Source organism: Excalfactoria chinensis, chromosome 2, assembly GCF_039878825.1.
Source record: "Excalfactoria chinensis isolate bCotChi1 chromosome 2, bCotChi1.hap2, whole genome shotgun sequence".
NCBI classification, from domain to species: domain Eukaryota; kingdom Metazoa; phylum Chordata; class Aves; order Galliformes; family Phasianidae; genus Excalfactoria; species Excalfactoria chinensis.
Genome location: NC_092826.1, coordinates 104,685,209 through 104,707,999, shown reverse-complemented (window position 1 = coordinate 104,707,999; position 22,791 = coordinate 104,685,209). Strand labels below are relative to the sequence as shown.

At 38.8% G+C, this 22,791-nt stretch overlaps 1 protein-coding gene across 3 annotated transcripts in view; it reads right to left on the bottom strand.

Moving 5' to 3' along the window:
• Positions 1-14,062: 14,062 nt before the first annotated feature.
• Positions 14,063-22,791, bottom strand: part of ITGB8 (integrin subunit beta 8) — a 48,057-nt gene continuing 39,328 nt past the window's right edge. For 2 of the 3 annotated variants that reach the window (XM_072327716.1, XM_072327718.1), the window contains 2 exons: positions 16,230-16,355; positions 14,063-15,955 (listed from right to left, as the gene is read on the bottom strand). In XM_072327716.1, coding sequence (XP_072183817.1) covers positions 15,902-15,955; positions 16,230-16,355 — 180 coding nt within the window. In that variant the 3' untranslated portion in view covers positions 14,063-15,901. Of the gene's footprint in view, positions 15,956-16,229; positions 16,356-20,628; positions 22,710-22,791 lie in introns of those variants that run through there. The other variant, XM_072327717.1, reaches the window with a different exon arrangement.

Genomic DNA, 22,791 nt, shown 5'->3' with positions numbered 1-22,791 from the left:
GCTGCTGTGTCTGAAGTTTTAAAAACTGGAGTTGCAATTTGTACACATGGCCGCTGCTTGTAACTATTGAGAGAGCAGAAAAGGAGATTGGGCACCCTCTCCTGGGTGGTAACTATTTGGTCTGCAAGAGAAATTTCTTTGTGCAAAGGTAGCTCACAAATGTTACTGCTATGGAAGAATTTGTACTCAAGAGTACAGAGAATCACATCTGACAACTTCTTTTCACAGAGTTTTCCTTACAAACATGGTTTTGTGGAGATTACTTAGAATAAATGAAAAAGATCAGTTCACACTGCACAAATTAAAGTGTCCTCAGGAAAGGTCAAGCTTAGCTGTTATCTTGCTGCAGATAAGACACTCCTGGGAAAATATATGGTCTTACAAAGCACTGAGTATGACATCATTGTGTTTCTGATTTAAATAGAGCAGATCCTGAAAGATGGCCAGGACACATAAAACTGTAACAGTTCAGCTTAATTTTCAACAGAAGTTCATGCCTGTGTAGCTCAGAGCACCCTGGGGACTACAGAGGGTCTTGCTGTGGAAAGCACTGGGTTTCTGTGGGTATGGGTATCTTGTTCTTGTGAAATGAAGCAAAAGACTTGCCGCAGCTGCTTTGAAATCACCAGAACTTTACCAGCGTCAAGGAATTTAGATGAATGCGCTGCTCTGGAGGAATAAGGTTTTGAAAACCACCAGCTATCACTGAGAGACTAAATTTGAGTTTCTTCTGGGGAAGTTTCCAAAACTCCAGAACTCTTCATGTGCCTTTGACAAAATCTTCCCCCCAAAATGTACTTCTCAGGAGTTCATGCAAATTGGACACCTACTGTAACAACCCTATGGTAGGGAGAATTGCCATATCAAATAATCATGGCTTAATATCCTTCCTGCTCAAATTTTACTCAAAAAAGCAATACAGTAAGAATGGAAAATCCCTACCAGCACTTCTCGTCGTTTGGCTCATTGGTAACTGCATGGCTAGGATAAAACTGCTTTCTTCTTTTAGTGCTAAATATGAGGACTGCGGTTTATTGTATACCCAGAAAATATTTACTAGGACTGCAAGAGTTAAACTTTCCTAGACCACACTAAGTCATCCATTCAGTAAAAGTTCTTCAGTAAAAACTTGATGATGTTTTTCCAACCTATCACTTTTTTCCTTCAGTCAGAACCATGGCCATCTTAGTGCTGATCTCAGCCACAAATCTGGCTGCCCCCCCCTTCAGCTGGATTTGATCAATGCAGCCTAGTCAGGAGCAGTGGTAGAGATCTGCCCAGCAGATGTATGCTAAACAGGAGAGATACAGTGATGATGTTCAGCTCTTTCCTTTTTCAGAGGACCTCAAGGAAAGGAATTCTTCACCTGCTTTGGGAGTCTTGGTCCTACTCTTAGGGAGAAATGTTTTGTTACGTATATTCCAAATTGTCATTTGAGCTGCTCAGAATGAAGTTTTGCCACTGAAGAGGTGACATAAATGTGGCTGGGAAGTTCTTGCTTCTCCATCCCTCTTGATCTCTTGACACTAGGTTTTGTATGCTTGCTCCTTTTAGAATGCATTCATTTTTTAATAACGCAACTTAGAAAGAAATCTGCTAGCAGAGACTTTCTGCATTTAGCCATAATTCATCTCTATTCTGAGAATAGAGTGATTTGCTGCCTTGTTGTTAAGAAGCCCAGAAAATGATGAATTTTTGTGAGGTGAAAAGTTGCTTTAAGTCCCTCTTGGATTTCTCCCTATAAACTGAGACACTTTCTTAATCTCTAAACATCTTCTAAACTTCAGCCCAAGATACAATTTACTTTAGATCGAACAATTTCCTTATGGGGGAGCCTTCCCATAGTTCCCACAGAATTACACAGAGGTTTTTGTGGAAGTCCTGTTTGGCACAGGAGAAGTTGCTGCTTGTGTTCAAGAAAATTTGTATTCAATTGCTTGGGAAATACTTAATCCTCATGGAATAAAAATCAGTCACACCTATGCTGGGAATGCAGGGAAGGTGGGAGATGGGGAGGACAGCTCAGAATCGAGCGGTTTTGGCAGCCCTCCCTGCTATTGGGTGCTCTGTGTGGGGTCATCATGCATGGCTGCACTGCTCCGGGAAGGATTGCTGTGGCTGGGCTGTGGGCAGATCCCAAGAAGACGAGAAGATGTAATTAAGTCCAAGTGAAAATAAACAGACAGAGCTTCTGTTAAGAGTGAAGTGGTTGGGCATTCCTCTCTCACTTACTGCCAGGGTCATGAGAGTGCAGAGCTTCACAGAACTGTAATCTGTGCAATGAAGCTTTCCCAAAACGTGTTTGTAATTCACCAATAAAATCCTGCAATCTGGTAAGTGCTTCTTTCTTGGAAGTGATCACTGTACATTTAGATTTGGAGGTGAGGATATGTTTTCAAGTCCTTATTTCCCATTCTGCTCCATATAGGCTCAGGTGATGAAGACCAGGTCTCACCTTGTGGTACAGAGCATTACTTTAGGAATTGTGTTAGTGGCATGAGTGTGAGAGATTACATATGAAAGTGAGCACATATATTTAATCATTCTCCCACCAGTTCAGTTCACCTCTTCTGACATTCTTTTTTTTTCCTAACAATCACAGAGATGTTTCACAGATCAGTAACATTAATTCTACCTATTATTACACAGTGTTATACTGGGGATACTACATCAAATGCTCTGCCAATGATTCAAGTAGGCAAGCTGAGCTCCAGGGCTTTGTTTTTCTTGGGTGCTCTTGCCAATGCTCCCATGGAATCAGGAACAGAAATCTGCAAAGTGGTAAAGTTAAAACAGAAAGCAGAAATAAGTCCAGCATGTGTAGTAAAAAATGCCTGTGATCATTGCTTGAATCTTGTGGACAGCTTGAAGGCATGACATTTTCTGATAAGATGTATAGTAACCTGCAACCTATCTGTAGTTGATCCATAAAGATCTATGGAACATCCTTCTTTTCTTGTGAGCCTCCAGTTTCAAAACAATGTTAGGAAAACATTGTGAGCAATGTTAAAGTTTTTTTTTTACATATATCAATGGAATTCAATTATGGAATAAACACTTTACATTACAGTAATTTCATACTCTACAATGAGAAAAAAACACATCTTGTAGGTGAAAAGATGAGTTAGCTTAGCTAGCCACTGGATGGCAGAATTGCTCTATTTAACTATTGCAAAACTGGATTGTTTTTATTTTTTATTTTATTTATTTATTTTTTTTAGGTGCAAACGACTAAATCAATCAATCTGGATGCAAAGTATTTATCTTATATACAATACAATAAGCACAAATATGTCAAGTTTTGCAGCAAATAGGAAGCACAATTTGTTATTGTGAAATTTACGACATCACTCAAACACTGCTACTTGAATAAATCAAACAGCCAAAACAGCTATTTGAGCAACTGCCACAGTACTGAACTTTGATTTCATTCCTGTTTATATATCTCCACTGTCTTCAAATTCATCAAAACAAAAAGAAAAGGAAAACAGCTGAGAAAATAGAAATATAAAGGTCTAGCAAAATGAAATTGAGCTTCTTGTTCAAATGTTTGCAATTTTTAAGATTAGTAGTAGTCCAAACACTGGAATTTCAGAAGTCTCCGTGATCTCCTAGTCAAGTATTTCAGAACATGATTGCCTAATTTTCTTTATGGCCTCTTGTTCATAGTACATGATTTCAAGTATACTTTAATGACTTTATTTATTTATGTTTTCTGGTGTCCTTTGGATCCTCCCTTTTTCTCTCTCCTTGAGGTCAATTGAGAAAGATTTATAAGTCATAGCCCGGAAGGCTCTGACACATGATGTTTACTTCAATGAGATACAAGATATGAAAGCGGTGTTTCAAGGAAACAGCGGTCATAAAAGGCTGATATACAACCTCAATAATACCATAACAATACGCAGCAACAGCAGCAGCATCCTTTTGGTAGGCCTTACTGGCAGAGTGTTGCTTATAAGTGACCTTTGCTCTGTGTTTGGCTGTGATTTTGACTTGTTTTTCGTGGGCAGATATGTACCTAGTGACAGCTGCAATGTGGGTGGCCACCACTGTTTTACCAAAGCAACCAAAGAAGAAAGCTTACAAATTACTGACTTTACTTTTATTTTGGTTTAAAAAAAAGAAACAAAAAACAAACAAACGAACAAACAAAAAAAAGAACCAAGAACCAAAACCCCCCCAAAAACAAACAAAAAAACCCCATCCCCCCGAAAAAGAGGGGGAAAGATTTGCACAATCACATTGCTTTTCAGCTGTTCACTTGCCTTTGGTAACTTCTGAATAACCGCAACAGCCTGCAGTTTGTAAACGTAGACTTTTCTCAGAGTTTTGTATGAAACAAGACGGTACGTTGGTAGACAAGACCCAGAAACAGAGGTGTCCCCTTGCCCCTTCTAAAGCTGGCTGATGCTGGTTGGGGCACTAGCCTGCTGATCTCTGCATGCATTGCATCAAACAGCCAATCTGTCAACCAGCTCCCCTCTTCTAGTTGAAACAATTTCCCCTTGTCCTGTCACAACAGAAGCTGCTACAGAGTCAGTCCCCTTCTTTCTTACAACCCCCTTTTAGATACTGAAAGGCTGCACTCTAGTGTCCTTGAGGCCTTCCCCAGGCTGAACAGCCTCATCTCTTTCAGCCTATTCTCATCGGAGAGGTGTTCCATCCCTTGGATCATTTTTGTGGCACTCCTGGGGATGCAATCCAACAGGTCGATATCCCTTCTGTACTGAGGACTCCACATCTGGACACAGTCCAGATGAGATCTCACCAATGCAGAGTAGAGGAGGCTCTGAAAGTAATGCCTTCTTTTTACTTCCTTGGAAACTACAACAAAGAGCACAATAACACTCTTTGATAGAGCAAATCCTTAGATAAAAAAACACTGTTTTACAACATAGTCACTACCATTAGATGGTTTGCAAGGATGAATTGAACGTGACACTCTTCATTTCATTGTGTGACAGCTGTGCATGGCTGTTTGAAGTATGGCTTATCTTTCACATTATCGTCACTGCTGAAATACATAACTCACCACTGTAGTAACACCCACTATTTGGTCTCTAGAAATATTCAGCAAGTGTCAATGAATGCCATTTGGGGATGTACCATGGGTGCCATTTCTTTTTCTGCCTGGAGCATTTCCGTTCCACATCTTTGCTTCATACACAATTCCATGTCAGACACCATTCTGTCAGACTGCTCTTTTGTTGCCATCTGTCACAGAGCAACAAGACATAACAGAATAGTGACAAAAAGGTTCAATCTCTACTGCCATACCACCACCATCTGCCGCCTCTACTGTCATGGGCCAAAGTAATAAAGCAGGAGGCACTACTTTTGGAGCAGCCCTCATAAATAAATAATGATACCCATGAAGGCTGTAGAAGCCCAAAGCCACGATGGAAATGCTGAGAGTGATTCCAAGCATTTGCATGTGGAAACAGTGGCACAGGGCCAGCACTGAATCCCAGAGACGCCGCTCTAGGAGCAAAGCAAATTCTTTAATAGGCATAATTCAAAACCAGAGGAATAAACAGTTTCTGTACAAATAGCTGACCAGCTCATGCATGGAGGAGGGATCCCCTTGATGAGGAAAAGTAGTAGTACCCTTGAGACCTAAAACCACTGGATAAAACTGAAAAAAATGCACGTACTGAATAATACCAAAGACTCCTACACACACCCAAGGCATGAGCACAAAGGAAGAACTTGTTTTTCTGTACAGAGATGAGGAGACCTGGTGCACTGCTGGTAACTGCAGTGTGCAAATTGGACCTCCTGTGGAAAGTAAGTCAGGGGTTCTAGTTTTTTCTCCTCTTAAGCGCTGAAATAGAGATGAAGAAGAACAGAGAGAACAGCATCTGAGCCGCATGGCCTGACTGCCATGAGCAGAGAGGCTATGATGCTGGAGCATAGGGCGCAGTGCCCAGATCTTGAGCTGTGTCTGGGGTTCTTCTTAGCTGGCCCTACTGGTCATGGCCCTGGGACTGATTGCCCTGCATAAGGTCAGATCCCCAGACCTGCCAGCTTACAAAACAGCCATTTTACAGAAGGTGAGGAGGAAAGCATCATAGACTTGGTGTTTAGCTGGATGGCTGTTATTTATACTCTGCCTTTCTGCCCCTGTCTGCCCTATACCATCACACTGGAGTGTCCCCAGATGCCCCCAAATTGACAACTCCTCTCATACACAGTATCTCAGAAGATCACCAGGGTGATGACATATTGGAGAGGCACTGGTGTTTTGTGTGGGGCTTCCTTTGCCTGTAGCACAATGGTGAGCAACTGTGGGCTGCTCCTGAAGGTTAACAAATAACCTCATTTTGAACTTAGTTACAGATACATGTGGCATTACTAGAATCTATTGAATCCACAGATAAAATCAGAAGTTTTCGGGATGTTCTGAAATTAAAGCTATGAGGATAAAAGCCCTCCATTCTGCACATTTACTGCTTATTTCTCATAGCGAATGCAAAGCAATTGTCAAGAGAACACATAGAACAAATATATTGTAGGCTTTAATTTATTCTCAGAGCTTTACCGATGCCACAAAACCACAAACAGCAACAGACCCTTTGTGTGAATTAAACCTTATATTAAGTTTCAACCATCTGTTCACAACACATAGTTTTGAGGCCTGATTCATTGTGGCGTAATGCCAATGTTATAAATGGCATTTACATTAGAGTAACATTAGAAGGATGCTTGGATTAATCTGGCTTTTAACATTTTAATAGTTAGTTTTTCTTTAACGATCAGCCTTATTACCTGTTGGACAAGTAACAGCTGAATGTAGCTTTCACTGCCATGAGTCCACTAGAACAAATGCACTGCAGGTCTTCTACAGCTGTCTAAGGAAGGGACTGGGACTATGGGCTAAGAACTGGAGGACATTATGAAATAGATGTGTTGAACAATACGTGTGGAGGGAGTTAAATTTTTTCTTTGTGTGCTGATCTGTCACATAAAATTCAGTGATGTAATAGCTTTGTGGGATGTTAATATGGCATACATAGGAAACTGATATGTGTGTCTCCACTGGCAAGCTGGTGTATTGAATGTTTTGCCCTGAAGCCATATTGTTCTATGGGCACCCAAGAGACATGTGCCCACTTCAATCAAGTCAAGTGGTATCCCAGGAGGAAAGACAGAGACTTTTTTTGGGGTACACTGTTATTGAACTTCCTGCAGCATCAAAATAGTAGGACTGTAATACCCATGCTTTGTGAAAACATGTCTTTGACTGAAGAACAAAAGGCTCTTCAGACATGGACAACAAAGCAGTGCAGAGGATACCAGTATGACCTGTGCTTAAGGTAACTGCCTTTCTCAGTCACAACACTGATCAAGTTTCTTGTAACATTGACTAAAGTACAGTGGTATTGACATAAGCAATCTGCTATTGACTGAAGTTCCTGCAGATATTGCCTGTCTTCTTTTCTTACTCTGATGCAAAGTATACAGTGCAAATAAAAGAATCTCAACCTTGCAAATGCAAAGAATTTGGGAGTGGTTTGCATTCATTGTTCCCAGATTAGTACATAAATTACTGCAGGATTAACTGGTAAGAAAATAAGAGTAAAAAGTATTATTTTTTATTTAAGAAATAACATCCCATCTCCAAGTACCATCTGTAACCTTAGATTTCTTTCTATTTCCATATTAATTACAGCAAACAAACATGAAGTGCAAGCACATGGTTTGCCAACATCATGATGAAGATGTAGGTCATTGGTAACCTCTCTAATCCTCTTACTTGGGGACTTTCCCCAGGAAATTCACATTGACCCATTAGCCAGGAGCAAAAGTAAATGTGCTCTCTTTGCAAAGAGACTGAATTCTTTCATATGTAACCATTGCATTCGTGATTGAAAATGTGGGAAAATGTAAGATGGTAAGTTAATAATATGCTTCTGTATACTTATAACCCACAAAGTAACTGAAAGCAATTCTGTTTAAACATTTCAAAGTTAATTGGAACTCTTTTGTTTTGCTAGAACTAATTCCTGCAGGTATGTGGTGTAATATACCTTGAATTTCAAGGAAGAATAATTGATTCTGCTTTGTTTTAGAATTATTATTTCTTTAAATAATGTTTTGCCAGAGCCATAGAAATACAACCATTATTAATCAAACTATTTTTGGAACATATTCAGCTTGTGCCTTAATCTTGGATTTCAACCTTTTTCCTGGCTTATTAAACAAGTTAAAAAACAATCTCTAACTACCAGAGAAGGCTCAGATGAAAAAGCAAACTTATCTTTGGACTCATTCTTTATATTTTTCCTACGTAAAATGAGAAATTGTCATCAGATTGAGAAATCTTTGTTCATCTTTTTTTTTTTTTTTAATCTTCATCAAAATTAGTGCAGTCTCATTTCAGACTGTCAATCAACCAATTTTTTGGTTAGGAAAAACATTTATAGAATACATACATATCTAAGTTGTTGTTTTTTTTCCCCCTGGAATTTATTTCTGTGTATATGTTTTTATTTCTGTTCTTTCTTTTTCTTATGAAATCAGTATGAAATCAGTCCAGCTTCACTGCTGTAGCATCAGTTAACATCCTTAAGTTACTGTGAATAATATTACGTTTAACCTTGCTTATAGAATCACGTTGTTACATTGCCTTATTTATTTATTTAATATTTTAAATAGCTTGGATCCTGCAATTTGATTCTGAAATGTAATAAAATATTTGACAGTGGATTTAGCTTTCTCATACTTTTCCTTGCCAAATTCTGTTTTTTGTTTTTGTTTTTGTAAACTACCAGTCAGAAGTTAAAGGCTCAATTCTTTCTCCTTTGGTTATATCTATCCATGAAGTTGTTTTCACCTCAAAAATTTATGAGAAGGATTTTACCCTTAGGACTCCAGTTTAATAAGAAAAATGTTACTGCCACATAACAATAGTTTGGGTGATGCTGTAGAATAGAAGCTAAGAAGAAGAAAACCAAACCAGGCAAAAAAAAAATCAAGAGATTTCTGTGTAACCTTGAGCAGCACACATACCCAGTTTATGGTTTCTATTGTGTTGGTTCAAGGATTTTGTACAAAAAATTGAACTGTTTTTTCCTAGGCTGTTGGTACATGTTAGTAACTACTTGTGACCCTATAACCCTGGGCTGTTTTCTCATGATGTCTTAATGGTGTCATGCCTGCTCAGTGTCTCAATGTGAAACTTCCACAGAAAGTGACAATTTGGGAGGAGGTAACCCTGGGGTTGCTGGCAGACTCATCCCACTCCTGTCAGAAGCAATGCAGAGGGGACAAGGACCAAGGACTTACTGATGCCTTGCCCTCTGCTCAGCTGTTATGTTGGTGTGTCCCCATTATTTCAGCCTACATTGTCATATTCTTTCCAGTTAAATCCTTGCTATCATTCACCCAGAGAAGCCCTTGTTCACAGAATCTTCTCCTGAAGTGCAGCAGGGTGTCAAAGGCCACAGTGGGCAGCTGAGGTGATTCAGGATGAATGTGGTAGTGCTCAGCAAGCAGGGAAAGTATCACTTTGGGACACGCCTGACTGGGCCTTGCTGTCCTTGCGCTGATGGCTTAACAGCAAGTTCCTACACATGGACTTGAGCACCAGAATCAGAACAGATCTTGGGTATGTTCAAGGCTGCCTCTGGGAAAGTCACAGGACTGATCTTGTCTGTGAAGCTGGCTCCAGCTACGCAAGGCCTAAGTATATTCTGTCTTCTGCTGTTATTATGTCTTGTGGTAGCCCTTGCTTCTGGCCAGTAATGACATGACATAGAATATTTTCCTGTCTGGTACTGACATATGGTGGACATCAGCCTGTTGCAATGTTTCTCATGCATACTCAGCAAATCCCCTTTAAATTCCTTATGAAATAAAAATTGCCCGAGCAGTAATTCTGAACAACAGTGAATCAAGTTCTGTTCTACAGTTTTGTGGACATAAGTGATTACCCTGATGTGATGGACAAACTTTATCTTAATAGGGGAAGACTGTGAGAAGGGGCATTTTCCATAGGAAATACAAATATAAATTATATGAGGAACATTTGGAACTTCTCTGATATGCCATATAAGTTCCATAAGCTTTTTGAATCCAATTCATGAGTGGGAAGAGAGCATGAAATTCAGAAAAATTGCATAATATTTGGTCTAATATTACTGCACGGCACTTTTGGCCTGAAGTGATCTCGTGATTTTGTATTTCAGCTTACCCATGGTCTTTCTCAAGAAATTTAATTAGACTTCAGAGATCTTCCCACTAATGTAGATGAACTCTAAAACTTCAACAACAGGAATTACATCAGAACCTTGGGAGGGGAGAAATATAAATACTTCAAGGAAAAAAAATGCAAGAAGAAAGCTTTTAGGATCACACCGACAATGAGCCAAAACATGCCTTTATCTTTGTATATGCTGCTCCCATTGAAGCTAAGGGGATTTGTAGATGCCTCAGAGAGGGTATGTGGTCATTTGCTTTAGATGGCAAAACACTTCCATGGACAGATGGGAAATACACATTCATAAATCAATGTATGCTATAAATTTCACTGTATTGAATTTCCTTATATAGTTGCTTTTTCAATGAAGAAGATCTGTTTGCTTTGTAAGGAGTTTGGAAATGGCAGTTTTTCATTCCCAGCAGATTGTTAGTAAATTCTTGCTACCAGTGTCATTTTTCACTTGCACAAAGAAGGCCTCTTGAGGTAAATGCAGGTAGTAGGGAAATAAAGACAATGTATTTTTGAGAAATGGCCAGGCTCCACACTTACCACAGACTCACAGACCAATTCAGGTTAGAAGTGATGCTGCAAGGTATCAAATCCAAACACTTACTCAAAGGAGGATCAACACTGTATTGCTTTGGATTGCTCAGAACATTGTCCATCTGGATTCTGAACACACTGAAGGAGATGGAAACTGAAGCCTTTCTGAGCAACCTTTTTTCCAGTGCTTATTCACCCTCAGAGGGAACATTTTTCCATTTCAATTTCAATTTATGTCCATTGTCTTACCACTGAGACTGCCTGGATCCCTTCTTGATAACCACCCCATAGGCTCTGGTAGACTACTTTTCAGCCCCCTGAAGCCTCTCCTTCTCTGGGGGAGTCCAGCTCCTTCAGCCTCTCCTTGATAAGCAAGTGATAAGTCCCAACCATCTTGGTGGCCCTCCACTGAACTTGCTCCATGTTATCAGTCTTTATTGACTCTAGGCCCCCAAATTGGATGCACTATCTAGATTTCATCTGACAAGTGTCAGTGCAGACAATAGCCTCCATCTTTTTACTAACTACACTCATGTTAGTACAGCCTAGGATGCACTGACTCACAACTGTCTAACTTTCATCTTGTATCCACCAGGAATCCCAGTTCCTTTCCAGCAGATCTGATCACTACATGATCACTACATGATCCTTGAGGTCCCTTCCAACCCGGGTCATTCTGTGATTCTGTGATTCTCTGCTCACCCACCAGGCAGACCCCAGCCTGGATCACAGCAAAGGGTCAGCTGGCCCCAGGTGCAGGACTTGGCATACATCCTTGCTGAAATTCCTGTTGGCCCATTCCTCCATCCTGTCAAGATGTCCACCTTAATCCAAATATTTCATCCTGTGGAAAATATCTTAATAGATTTCTGTCTTACTTTCAGAGCTATCCCAATAGTCTTGTTATATGTTTAAATTTTCCACTTTGTGGGATTCAGCAAATGTAGGAGTACATTTATATCTCTTCTGTGCCAGAAGGAATCTCTGCCAAAATTTTTAAGTTCAGAACTTTAGATTTTGAACAAAGCCTATGGACAAAATAATGATTTCCCACCCCAGAGGGTCATCTTAAAGGTAATAGTCACTATAGCAGAGAACATAACTGACAGCAGGACAGTCCAGCAACTACATATAAAAGCTACATCGTCTGTGTGACTTCAACATACTGTCATAACTCTGATGCACAATCTTTGAAACCTCCTCAGATTTCTAGGCTCTAAGTTACCCTATCATCAAAAAAGTTGTATTTTTTTCCTCCTAAAAAAATACTTTTTCAGAACTTCAAAGTTAGGAAGGTACAGAGACCAAAGTAGGATGAAATCATTCACAGGAAACCAGGCTCAGACACTGAAGGAACGTGTGTTGTGAAGCAACAGGTAGGTAGCAGATTTCCTGAGTAACTGTTGGAATGCTGTGGGTACCTTCCTTGCTATGGGAGCTGTAGACTAGACAGAAGGCAGAAAATCTAAAATGAAGTAGTAGCCGCAGAAGATATAGATATGCTAAAGAAATAATATGTCTCATGGTTTGTTCAATTATAAATTTTATTGTCTCATTAAATAAATATTTGTTTCCACATCCTTCACATAACTCTGTAGATTACAGGACTAATTCAATATCCCCTTTACAAAATCTTCCCTTTTCTAGAACCCTCTGTATAGAGCCAAGACATTAATAAGCTAATCAAGTATACAAGCAGGAGCATTCAAGGACAATAACCCATCTGGGAAGAATTTGAGGTGGTATGTGTGGGAGGAGGCCACCCAGCCACAGGTATAAAGCCAGAGGCCTGGGGCAAGATGCCTTGTTCCTGTAGGGCTGGTTCTAGCATGAAGTAAACACGAATCTGGAAGTAAGCAGCTTGACAAGATTATTTGTTTCTTTGTTCCAGTAGAGAAACAGGAGTGGGAAAAAGTGTTAACTGTGTTTTTATGCCTTTTATTCTGTGCATGCATTTAGAGATGCTAATGGAAGAAAAATGGCAGAAGGGCCTGCTTTAGAAGTTGCTCTTGTGGTGTTTCAGAAGGATTAAAGGAAGAAAAAACACTATAAGTTTTCTTTTTTTCTTTTTTTTTTTTTTTTTTTTTTTCTTTTTTTTTTTTTTTCTCATGAGAGAGAAAGAATTATCAGTGTTTCCGCCGTGGAGAAGCTATCATCTGTGCATATGGCTGTCATGGTGGGATAGCTGACCTAGAGGAAAGTGAACTAATTTCAGGTTTGCTGAACTTCAGGAGTAGCTACACTACTGCAGTTTCTCTATAAATTTTAAATCCGGTAAAACTGCAATAATACAGGTGTTGCAAGCATACCCAAATTCTAATATCTTTGCCAAAGCTTGCTCAAGAAAAACAGCTCCCTTATCTCAGTAGTTCAGGATAGTGCAGACTTCACTTTGTTGGCAAGCACCTTCGTTGGCCTAAAGAAGCAGTAGTAACTGGGTCATAACCGAGGAAGGAGTAAAATCTGTCAAGATAAAAGTACATGAATTCCATCTGAACTAGGTCACCAAATGTATCAAATAGTGTAAATGATAGCAATTACATTCAGAAACACACTCTCCTTCAAGATACTGTGTTACGTTGACAGTCATTTGATAAACTTTCTTTTTCTTTCATAAAATAACAGTGTTTGAGTACATTTTTCATGAACGCACTGGAAGAAATGCCAGTTAACTCGGTGAGCAAAATTCCTGGACAGTACAATGACTTTTACATGGCATTGTTTTCAGGTAGTTCAAATACCACATAATTTTTCAGTGAGTGAAAAGAGTATAAACAAAATGTAAAAATACTCTATGAGAGTTGCTTGGATAAACTCTTTGTGATCCAGGAAGGAACATCAGCTAAAATAAGCTTCTTATGTTTTGCTCTTACCAAACAGGTCCTGGAAGATACCAGGTATTCAGATTTTTATTTATTTATATATTTATTTTTTAATGAAGAGAGACAAAGCATTAAGAAAGCTAATGTTTGTAATATATTATACCTGATATCAAACAGGAGCTTAAGGAGTTGATACTCAGTGATGCTCTGCATGTTCACTTCTAACACATTCTACAACTGAAGCAGAAGAATCCAGCAATTTCATGGCATCAAACTTCAGATAAAAGTCTTGAAACAATGTTTTATTTTTCTGGGGGGTGAGGCTGGAGCAGGAAAGGTTGTTTGGAAACTTCACTTTAGGCAGCATGAAACATTCTCAGTTTCTCATCTGATAATTTTCCTTTTGAGACTGTCTCTTTTTTGTTTGTTTGTTTGAAAATTTGTCAGACGTTATCTTTCCTTTCTCTTTTTTTGATTCTTTTCTTGTTTAAAACCAAGACACCAGACTCACAGTAACAAAGACTAAACCAGGTAAAGAAATCTATTTTTTCTTATTTATAAAATCATGACTATGACCCAAGAATCCACTGTGCAGGGTGCTGAGTTTGTCTTCCACAATTTAGGTGCAATGTGTGGGACAGCAACTAAAAAATGTAAACAGGAAAATGCAAAGGCTCAAGAAGATGAATATTGGGGAACACTTCAAGTCGTGATTTCAATGTGATAGCAGCATAGCCACCAAGAAAAACTTGGATAAGTATAGGAAATCTTAAGGGAAGATCCTCCTATGCATGAGAAAGTATGGGAGGAATCCCATTTGAAAAACATGTTTGTGAGACTGTATCTGGATATGGAGTACATATTGGTATATACATCTATACTGTCTGGTCTAACAGGTTATGCAGAGATGGATTTCTTGATACTGAAGAAAAGTTACTTTGGATGGAATATGCAGACATAAAGAAATACATGAAAAAAAAATACAAGTAATACAAGAATGACAGCACTTAAGATGAGTGGTCTTTGGGTTTTGTGTGTTGCATATACCTTGCAGAAGATGTGATGGTGTCAGATTTAAAGGTTGTAGCTACAGAGAGAGTCTTGCAGGTATTCTAGAACTGGATAGCTCACCAAGGAACAGATCTGACTTGTTAACACTGGAAAGAAGAGGAATATGACTACATCTGACCAGGCTGGGAGGTGCTCTGTTTAGCTTTGCTTTACAGACTTGGACTCACTCCTGTCTGCTCAAAGACAAAAAAAAAAAAAGTTCTTCTGAAGATAAATGAGCTGTTCACTGATGAAGCCTTCTGATTCAATGCCTCTGATTTTCAAGGAAAGCATAATTTCAGATGTCACAGTTTTGAGGGAAATCTGGGAAGGACTTATTTTTGCTGGCTATTTTTTTTTTCTTTTTTTCTTTTTCTCTGCACAGGAACCCAGGCAAATGCAGAATGACTGAAGGAAAGAAGACAACCAAAAGCTGTAGAGAGCACCAGGATTAACCTGTAGAAGTCCTTAAAAGTTCTGTTTTGTCTAAAGCAGAGTAAAGCAAGTGTTGTCTTACAAATCCCACATAAAACTGTCCATTGATTTGTCTAATTTTCATTGCAGTTAAATTACATACTTTAAGGATCTGGTGAAAGACTAGTAAATAAGAAGAGGATGTGAGGGAGAACAGGAACTATGAGCAGTTTGGGAAGCACGGGAATCCCAGTCAGGAACAGGTCCTGGGCTCTCCAGATTGCTGAGGCATAAACAGAGGCTTAGGATGAAATGTTGGTTAGGGGCTCAAAAAGGGAACTTGGCAAGCTGTGAAGCTGGAAGAAGTACATCATATGCCCTGATTTCAATAAGCATAATGTGATGTCACTTGACAATGTTATGTTTCTTGGTTAATCATTTAGTTTTATCAGCTTGCACACACATCATCTTATTAAACAGTAACTGTCCTTCATTAATCATTGAGTTCAAGGCCAAGAAAACAGCTAGAGGCCATATTATTCTTGGGCTCAGCAGATGATGAATGATTTGTAAGAAGGAACGTTGCTTTCTGCCACCCACCACTATTTCCTTGAATAAAGGGCCAGGAGATGATAATGCTGGGCCACTAGAACTAATAAATCAGACTTGCAGCCTATGCCTAGGTAATGTAAATTCAGAACAGGCAGAATTTGGATGAACACAGGACTCCCAAGCAGAAGATAAGCATCAAGCCCATGAGCTGCACTGCGAATACCTGTGCCTCAAACACAGCTCCAGACCATTCAGGTTTCTGCAAAACTAGATTTTCTGTTTAATTCATATAATGCATTTAAACTACTTGGTTTCAAGCCCAGGGTAGCAGGAGTGTGTTTCCAAAGTTCTTCTCTTTGTTGTAGACCTGGAAGGAAAACAAACCAACCATTTTTCAGATTAACTTCTCACTAGTTAAAATCAGCCTGTTAACAAAGCTTTTATTTGTTATTCTAACAATTGACTTCTGGCTGTCATCACACGTATTCAGATCCTTGCTCAAACCACTGTGCTGAGCAGATAACTTACATGCAGCAGCCCCTAATAGTCCCCTCCATTTTCTCTGTATATCAGGTCAAATTCTGCACTCGCCACAATAGGAATCATGCAGGGAGAGAAATTCTGTAATAACGTGCACATACATGACTGGTGTCAAAAAAGTGGCTGAAAGAAGGATCTTTTTCCTCCTCCGGCTTTAGAGGCTGTAACTTAGGTTTCATTCCTCTTTGGAGAGCTTGAGCAGCAAGCCTTTTTCTGGTCAATGGTATCTGCAACAAAATAGCAGTTGCATTACATTACAGTCAGTCAAATTAGAACATCCTTGTGCCCTCACTGACAACTTCATGGGCACAAAAGGAAACTGGCTAAATATGATGCTGCCAGTGTCAAAACCCTACCACCTCCTGGAAATTTTAAGGTATATAGGCATGTTTTTAGGATTACAGGATATGGGAAGAATGGACGGCTTCATACAGATCACTTACCATCATTTGACTACATAGATGGTAGGCATAGACTTGGTGCCAGTCTGTCAGAGGCTTAGGATTAGTGTTACCACTGACTTTGAGATTTTACATCAAGCAGCAAAAAGCAGCCCTGTGTCTGTAGCTCAAGCTGCATAAACTGTGTGTCTGATCCAGGATGTTTACTCAGAGGTGCTGACAACATTAACATTCTCTTCATAAAGAGCTGTTGTGGAAAATGTGTTTTTATCTGTGGGAGTGTTTGCATGTGCCTGCTCTGTATGTTAGTGAATGCTTACGTTTCTTCTGCCTCTGCAAAAGGAAATTCCTCTGCCTCTGCCTCATCAGTCTTAAATTGGGTTTGCCTTCCTTGCCTTGTCAGAAAAAGCAACAAAGATGCCCACATTGCCTTTGTGATTAATGTTTTCCTTTCTAGGTTTGCTGTACATCTTTTCCCAGTTTTTGTTGTTGTTATTTTTCTATTGTATTTTTTTCTAGTGTATTGTTAAGGCCTAGACACTGCGTGGATTAGTGACTGGTTCTACATCAGCCATCATTTGATTCTACCTCTTTCTTACCCCCAGAGAAAAACTTGGATCTTCCTAGGAACATGAATCTTCCTTCATGTGAGAGAAGCCCATCAGTTTACCAGTGATTTCCATGAGAAATGTGATGGTGTTACGCAGAGCTTACTCTATTACCAACTCTGCAGGAGAACAGAGGTGTCCCAATCTACTGAAGTGTGTTTTCACCAGACCGCATAAAGCAACATGGGTCTACAGTGAGGGGCGTAGACAATACATCTGCAAGAAAATGGCCCATATGCAGGACAGGAGTTCCTCTGCTACCAAAGCAGAGCAAAGCAGGATACTGTAACCACCTATTAATAGATAGATTATATTTTTGTAGGAAGTATTTTCTTGTCCCCATCCTGAACGTGTGTTTATCTGTTTGGCTACATCTGAAAAACCGGGTATTCTTTTTATTTAGCTTGAATTCTCCTGACGTGGTGTTGTATCATTTGAAAAACAATATAGTCATATCCTCTTTATAGACAAATTTGCACACCTTGATGAAAACACGTTACTTCTTAAAAAAGAAGAGCGTGTCGAGTGTCTCTTTCTTAACTTACCAGATATATCCTAGGCATTAAAAATATGAAAATTCCATACAGATTAAATATTGATTTTATTTTTTTAGAGAGCAAGTACAATGATGTTGCATTAAAATAATGCTATGTCATATTTGTTACAGCTCTGATAGAAAAATAAACATCTCAATATACTACAGTGTCAACTCATTAATAAATATCAAAATGGAAGTTAGTAGTCAACTGAATTTAATCAACAGCTATAAAAGGATACTATTTTAAATAATAAAATATTCAGTATATTTTCAGACAAACAAAAGTAGTGATTTAAAAGTATCATTTAAAATGGAAGAGGGACAGTAAGAAGTTACAGATATAATTAAACCATCTTCCCTAACATTCTCTATGCATAAAATCTAGGGAAATATTATTCATCTGTATATAATTTTTTTTACAAAAGGTAGTATATGTTAAATAGAAAGTATAAAACTGTAGTATTATTAATCGTTGTCACATCATTGCTAAATAAGACACTTTGAAGCAGTAGTAGGTAAAAGTGAAGATGTTAGCACAGTGAATTCTTCTAAAACAAATGTCTTCCTAAACGAATCTTTCATCTTTCAGCCTCGCCTTTCAAAATACAAACAACACAAACACAACGCACGTATCATGATGAAAAGTTAGGATTTGAGCTGTTGTTCAAACAGAAGTCAGATTTAAAACTATTTTTTTAATAAGCAGAAAATTCAACCAAGAGCAGCATTTCTAACACTTAAGGATCTATTAATTTTGTGGGGTATTATTTATTTTATTTTATTTTATTTTATTTTATTTTATTTTATTTTGTTTTGTTTTGTTTTGTTTTGTTTTATTTTATTTTATTTTATTTTATTTTTTTCCCAGAATGACCAATCATTCTGAGCTGGCTTGCACTCAGTGAAATCCCACTGATTTGGCTCACTATACAAAAACACTCACATTTGCTATCTCTAACCTTTTTTTGTTCTCTCCATGAATTTCTGTTCTCTGTAATACCCATGAGACTTCTGTGCATCGAGAAGTGTCAAGATTACCATAGTAAAGTAGTGTCGTTCTTAACACTGCTCCACTCCTGTTTACCAAATAGATCTTGCACCTCTATTTCAAAGGGAGAGCAAGAACACTGGCATTACAGTTCATCCACAGAGCAGAGTAAATGCCATACAGCACCCTTATGGGAAGCACTCTTTCTGGATACCGAAAACATCACTGAAGTCTGGCAGTGCAGATCCTGGGGCTGGGGAGAAGCTGATGGACAGATGTCCAAGGACTTTGCAGAAGGAAGGCTTGCTTTCTCTCAAGGAGGGCTGCAGCACCCAGGTTTACAGTACCTCATTAGGTTGTATGCAAGCAGTGTTTGATGCGTAAAGATGCAAACAGGCTGCAGTGTTGATGACTGCGGACTGCGCATCATGCATCTTCAAAGTGTGGCCATTAGGACAGTCTCCTCTGACAAGGCTTCCTGCCCTTGCAGCTGGAGAAATATGGTCCCAGAGCACAATCTCTGTTGAGCTGCCATGAGAAACAGTGGGTTGCATTGGGTCTGTTTGGGATGCCTACTGCAAAGGCAGTAGTTCCCCTACATCCTTCTGTCCTGGGCATTGCTGTCCCTTATGGCCACCACCAGGAGTAAGGGTTGCTTGAAACTGCTTCACATGTTCACTCCCACAGTTTATGCTGCACGTGCATTTAAGTATGCACACTAAGCAGAAAACAAATGTATGATCAGACTGGGAAAATATTTTTTTTCCACTGCGGTCTGAAGAATACTTTACATAGCAGGTTTTCATGACATCATAGAAAGGAAAAAATAAATCCAGTTAGTTATAGTAGCTAAAATGTAAACTATGCCTACACAGATGTCCTTCCTTTTTAAGGTCCACTCGCAACATTGTTTGTGAACATTAGGGAATTTCAGCTAGTCACAATGAAAATTTCTCACATACCATGTGCACGTTTTCTGGATGAAACAGCTATTTTCCCACACACATCTGTAGTGGTGTTATTAACTTGCTCATGATGCTTGGAAATAATCAGTGCATAGCATTTTTTCATCTCTCCCAGAGCCTCCAAAAACAAATCTGTAGATGTACATGTTTTAGTTGTATGAACGTGCTATTTCTGCAATGTTACGGAGTTAATAAACCGAAGGTAAAAATAATGTGGGATTAGAAATGACATTTCTTAACATGTACAAATCTGCAGTGAAGGGTATGGAAGATCCTCTGTTTCTAGGAGAAAATCTAGAATAAATGCTGCAAATCAGCAACGAGGTGCCATAATATCTGTAAGCATACTATTAAGTATAGGCACATAGTCAAATCATCTGAGCTTCTTTCCATTTTTTTCAAGCAGCCTAGTACATTTCAAAATATTCCACTTTATTTCAGAAGTTTGAAATGTGCTACACTGAGGCTAGATATTTTCCCTGTATTTTTACAAGCATCTTTGATGCACAGTACTTTGAAAATTAATCTGAACTAATTTCTCTGTGATATCTCCCATAATAAGCGCTATAGGAAGCACAGTCCTTCTGTGACTGCTGAGGAAATTCCTTGTGAATTACAGGCTGCTTTCTCATTTAAGGTCATGTGCTGAGGGAACACAGCTCCCTAAATAGTGAGGCTTTTGTTGGTCTATTCATCTCCTGCAGCAGCTCTTCTGAAAAACATGGTCAAAGGCAGAAGGAAACAAGCACTGAGTAAAGCCAGAGTTTCTCATGGATAGATTCCATCCTCAGAAACAAAGCCTCCTCCCAAGGATCCTGCTCTATGTAGGCTCCCCATGGGCCTTCTAAAAGCCTTGACCTGTCACATTAGCAACAGCTTATTCTTTTTTCACCAGATCCCTCTACAATACAGCAAAGCAATGAGCAAGATGCAAGAAAAGCCTTTTTATAAAATGATTCTTTTTCTTGCTTCCTTTCCTTTTTTATTTAATTATTTTTTTAACTTAAGACTTTGTCCTGCATGCCTGCTGTGCTTGAACAGAGCATATCACACATTCAGACAGGTGTCTGATGAAGACATACTGTCTGCACTCCTGCACAGGCAGCACTGCAATGGCAAGAAAGTGCTACAGGAGAAAAGTGGCAGCAATAGGATGTGTCTGGATGATGGGTGGTACAGATCATATCTTTCTTCCACAAATACACCAGCTCCATTGCCCTCCATCTAAATTTAGCTTCCTCTAGCAGTGAAAAAATAAATTCTAGACACAAAAAACAATAGCTGTCAATTTAGAAAGTGGCTTATGGGCTGTTAGGAGAAACATATTTTGGTGAATCTTTTCTGTTCAAAAACAATTATATAATAGAATCATAGAATTGTAGAATGGCCTGGGTTGAAAGGGACCACAATGATCGTTCATTTTCAACCTCCCTGCTATGTGCAGGGTCACCAACCACTAGATCAGGCAGCCCATCATAGCTTTTGTTATACAGGCAGGTATTCTCCTGTGAGGTTTTATTTCTTTGTTTTGTTTTTCTAAGTGAAAAAGATGGTCAGATACTTTTTTGCCTACTCAAAAACCGTGTGACAAGAACAATGATAAGTAAACCTTAACAGATTTTTAATCATAATCCCCCTGAAAACAATGGTTCAGGTCAACTCTGCCCAATAGTGCACAGCGATAATCTGTTCTCTACCATCACAAGCAGTTAAAAGGGTGAAAAAATGTTTCTGCTTGAAATTCTAGCTCAAATTCTGCTTTTACGTGAGCTCATATTGGTCCCACTGTGTTTACAAGAGTTTTGCCCATTACTGAAGGAAGAATTTGGTCCTACATTTATGAAGTCAGTTAATATATTCCTCTGCTTCTTTCAAACTGCAGATTCTTTGTCTCATCAAACCGGACACATTTCTCAATGCACAGAAACAAAAATTAAAGTGGTAAAGTACAAAATGAGAAAAACGAATCCTGACGACTAATTTACAAAGAAAAAAGATCAAGTGTGTAACATCAGACTTATGTCTGACATACAAAAGTAACAAGCCCTTACTTGGCAAAAGTACATGTAGCTTGCAGACCAAAGACATCTCTGGTGTAGTTTATCGAATTGGAGCTGATTCTGCTGACTCCAAAGGTGCAGTCAACATGCAGTGGTTACAGTGCAGGTGGTGCAGGTGGACAGAGGAACTCATTTTCTGTAGCCATGCAGTTTTTCGAATATCTTAATATTCACATAAAAGTTTTATGATGAAAAAAGCAAACAAAGCTAAGAAGTACTCCTTGTCAAATATAAATTATCTTTAGGTGACATGACACACACACAAAAAAAACCTACATATATATTTGTCTGTGTGCATCTGCATGTGTGCATACCTATGCACACACACAGGTAACAAAGCACTTGTTTAATCCAGTCATTTTTATTAAGCAATGAGGAAAAGCTAAGAGACTAAAGCAGACAAATCAGTGGAATTTAGTCAACTGAGAGAACTATAAAAGTACCATTTACTCTATTTTAAGAGCGTTCAAATAGTTTCACCTATTGCTATAATATACAGCAATGTTAATATTTCAGTCACAGTTTTTGTCCATTCCCACAGAGCACGTCAGTACTAGCTACAAGTAGAGCGAGATCAGTGCTTTGTCAGATCTGTTCGTATCTACATTCTATGCTAGAACTAAATAAATTAGAATACATTAAAGTGCTACATCAACACTAATGTTTCTGAACAGTAGTAACGCACATTTTCTTTCCAAAAAAATTAAAAAAAAATAAAATTAAAAATACAGCAGCTATAGTTTCAGACATAGTCACCTTATGTGAATATGCTTACATGTCACGTTGTTACAGTATCCAACAAAATGCATGACACAAACAGCAACAGTCGAGATTCTGACAGAGTGGTAACTTCTAAAAAGAATGGTGGAAACAGACATTTGCAGAAAAGACACTGTCTTCAGAATTCACACTTGAAAGTTTCATTTAATCGCAACTTGCTGATGTCGATATTTATTTCCTCTGGTTTGTCACGTCTGTATGATACTGTTCTTGTACAAACAGTAGGCAAAAACATCTTTTCCTTGAAGGAGAAGATACAATTTTTATCAACAATTAGCTAACTTTTATGTGCAAGAAATAAATAACCGAATACGATGGCTCTG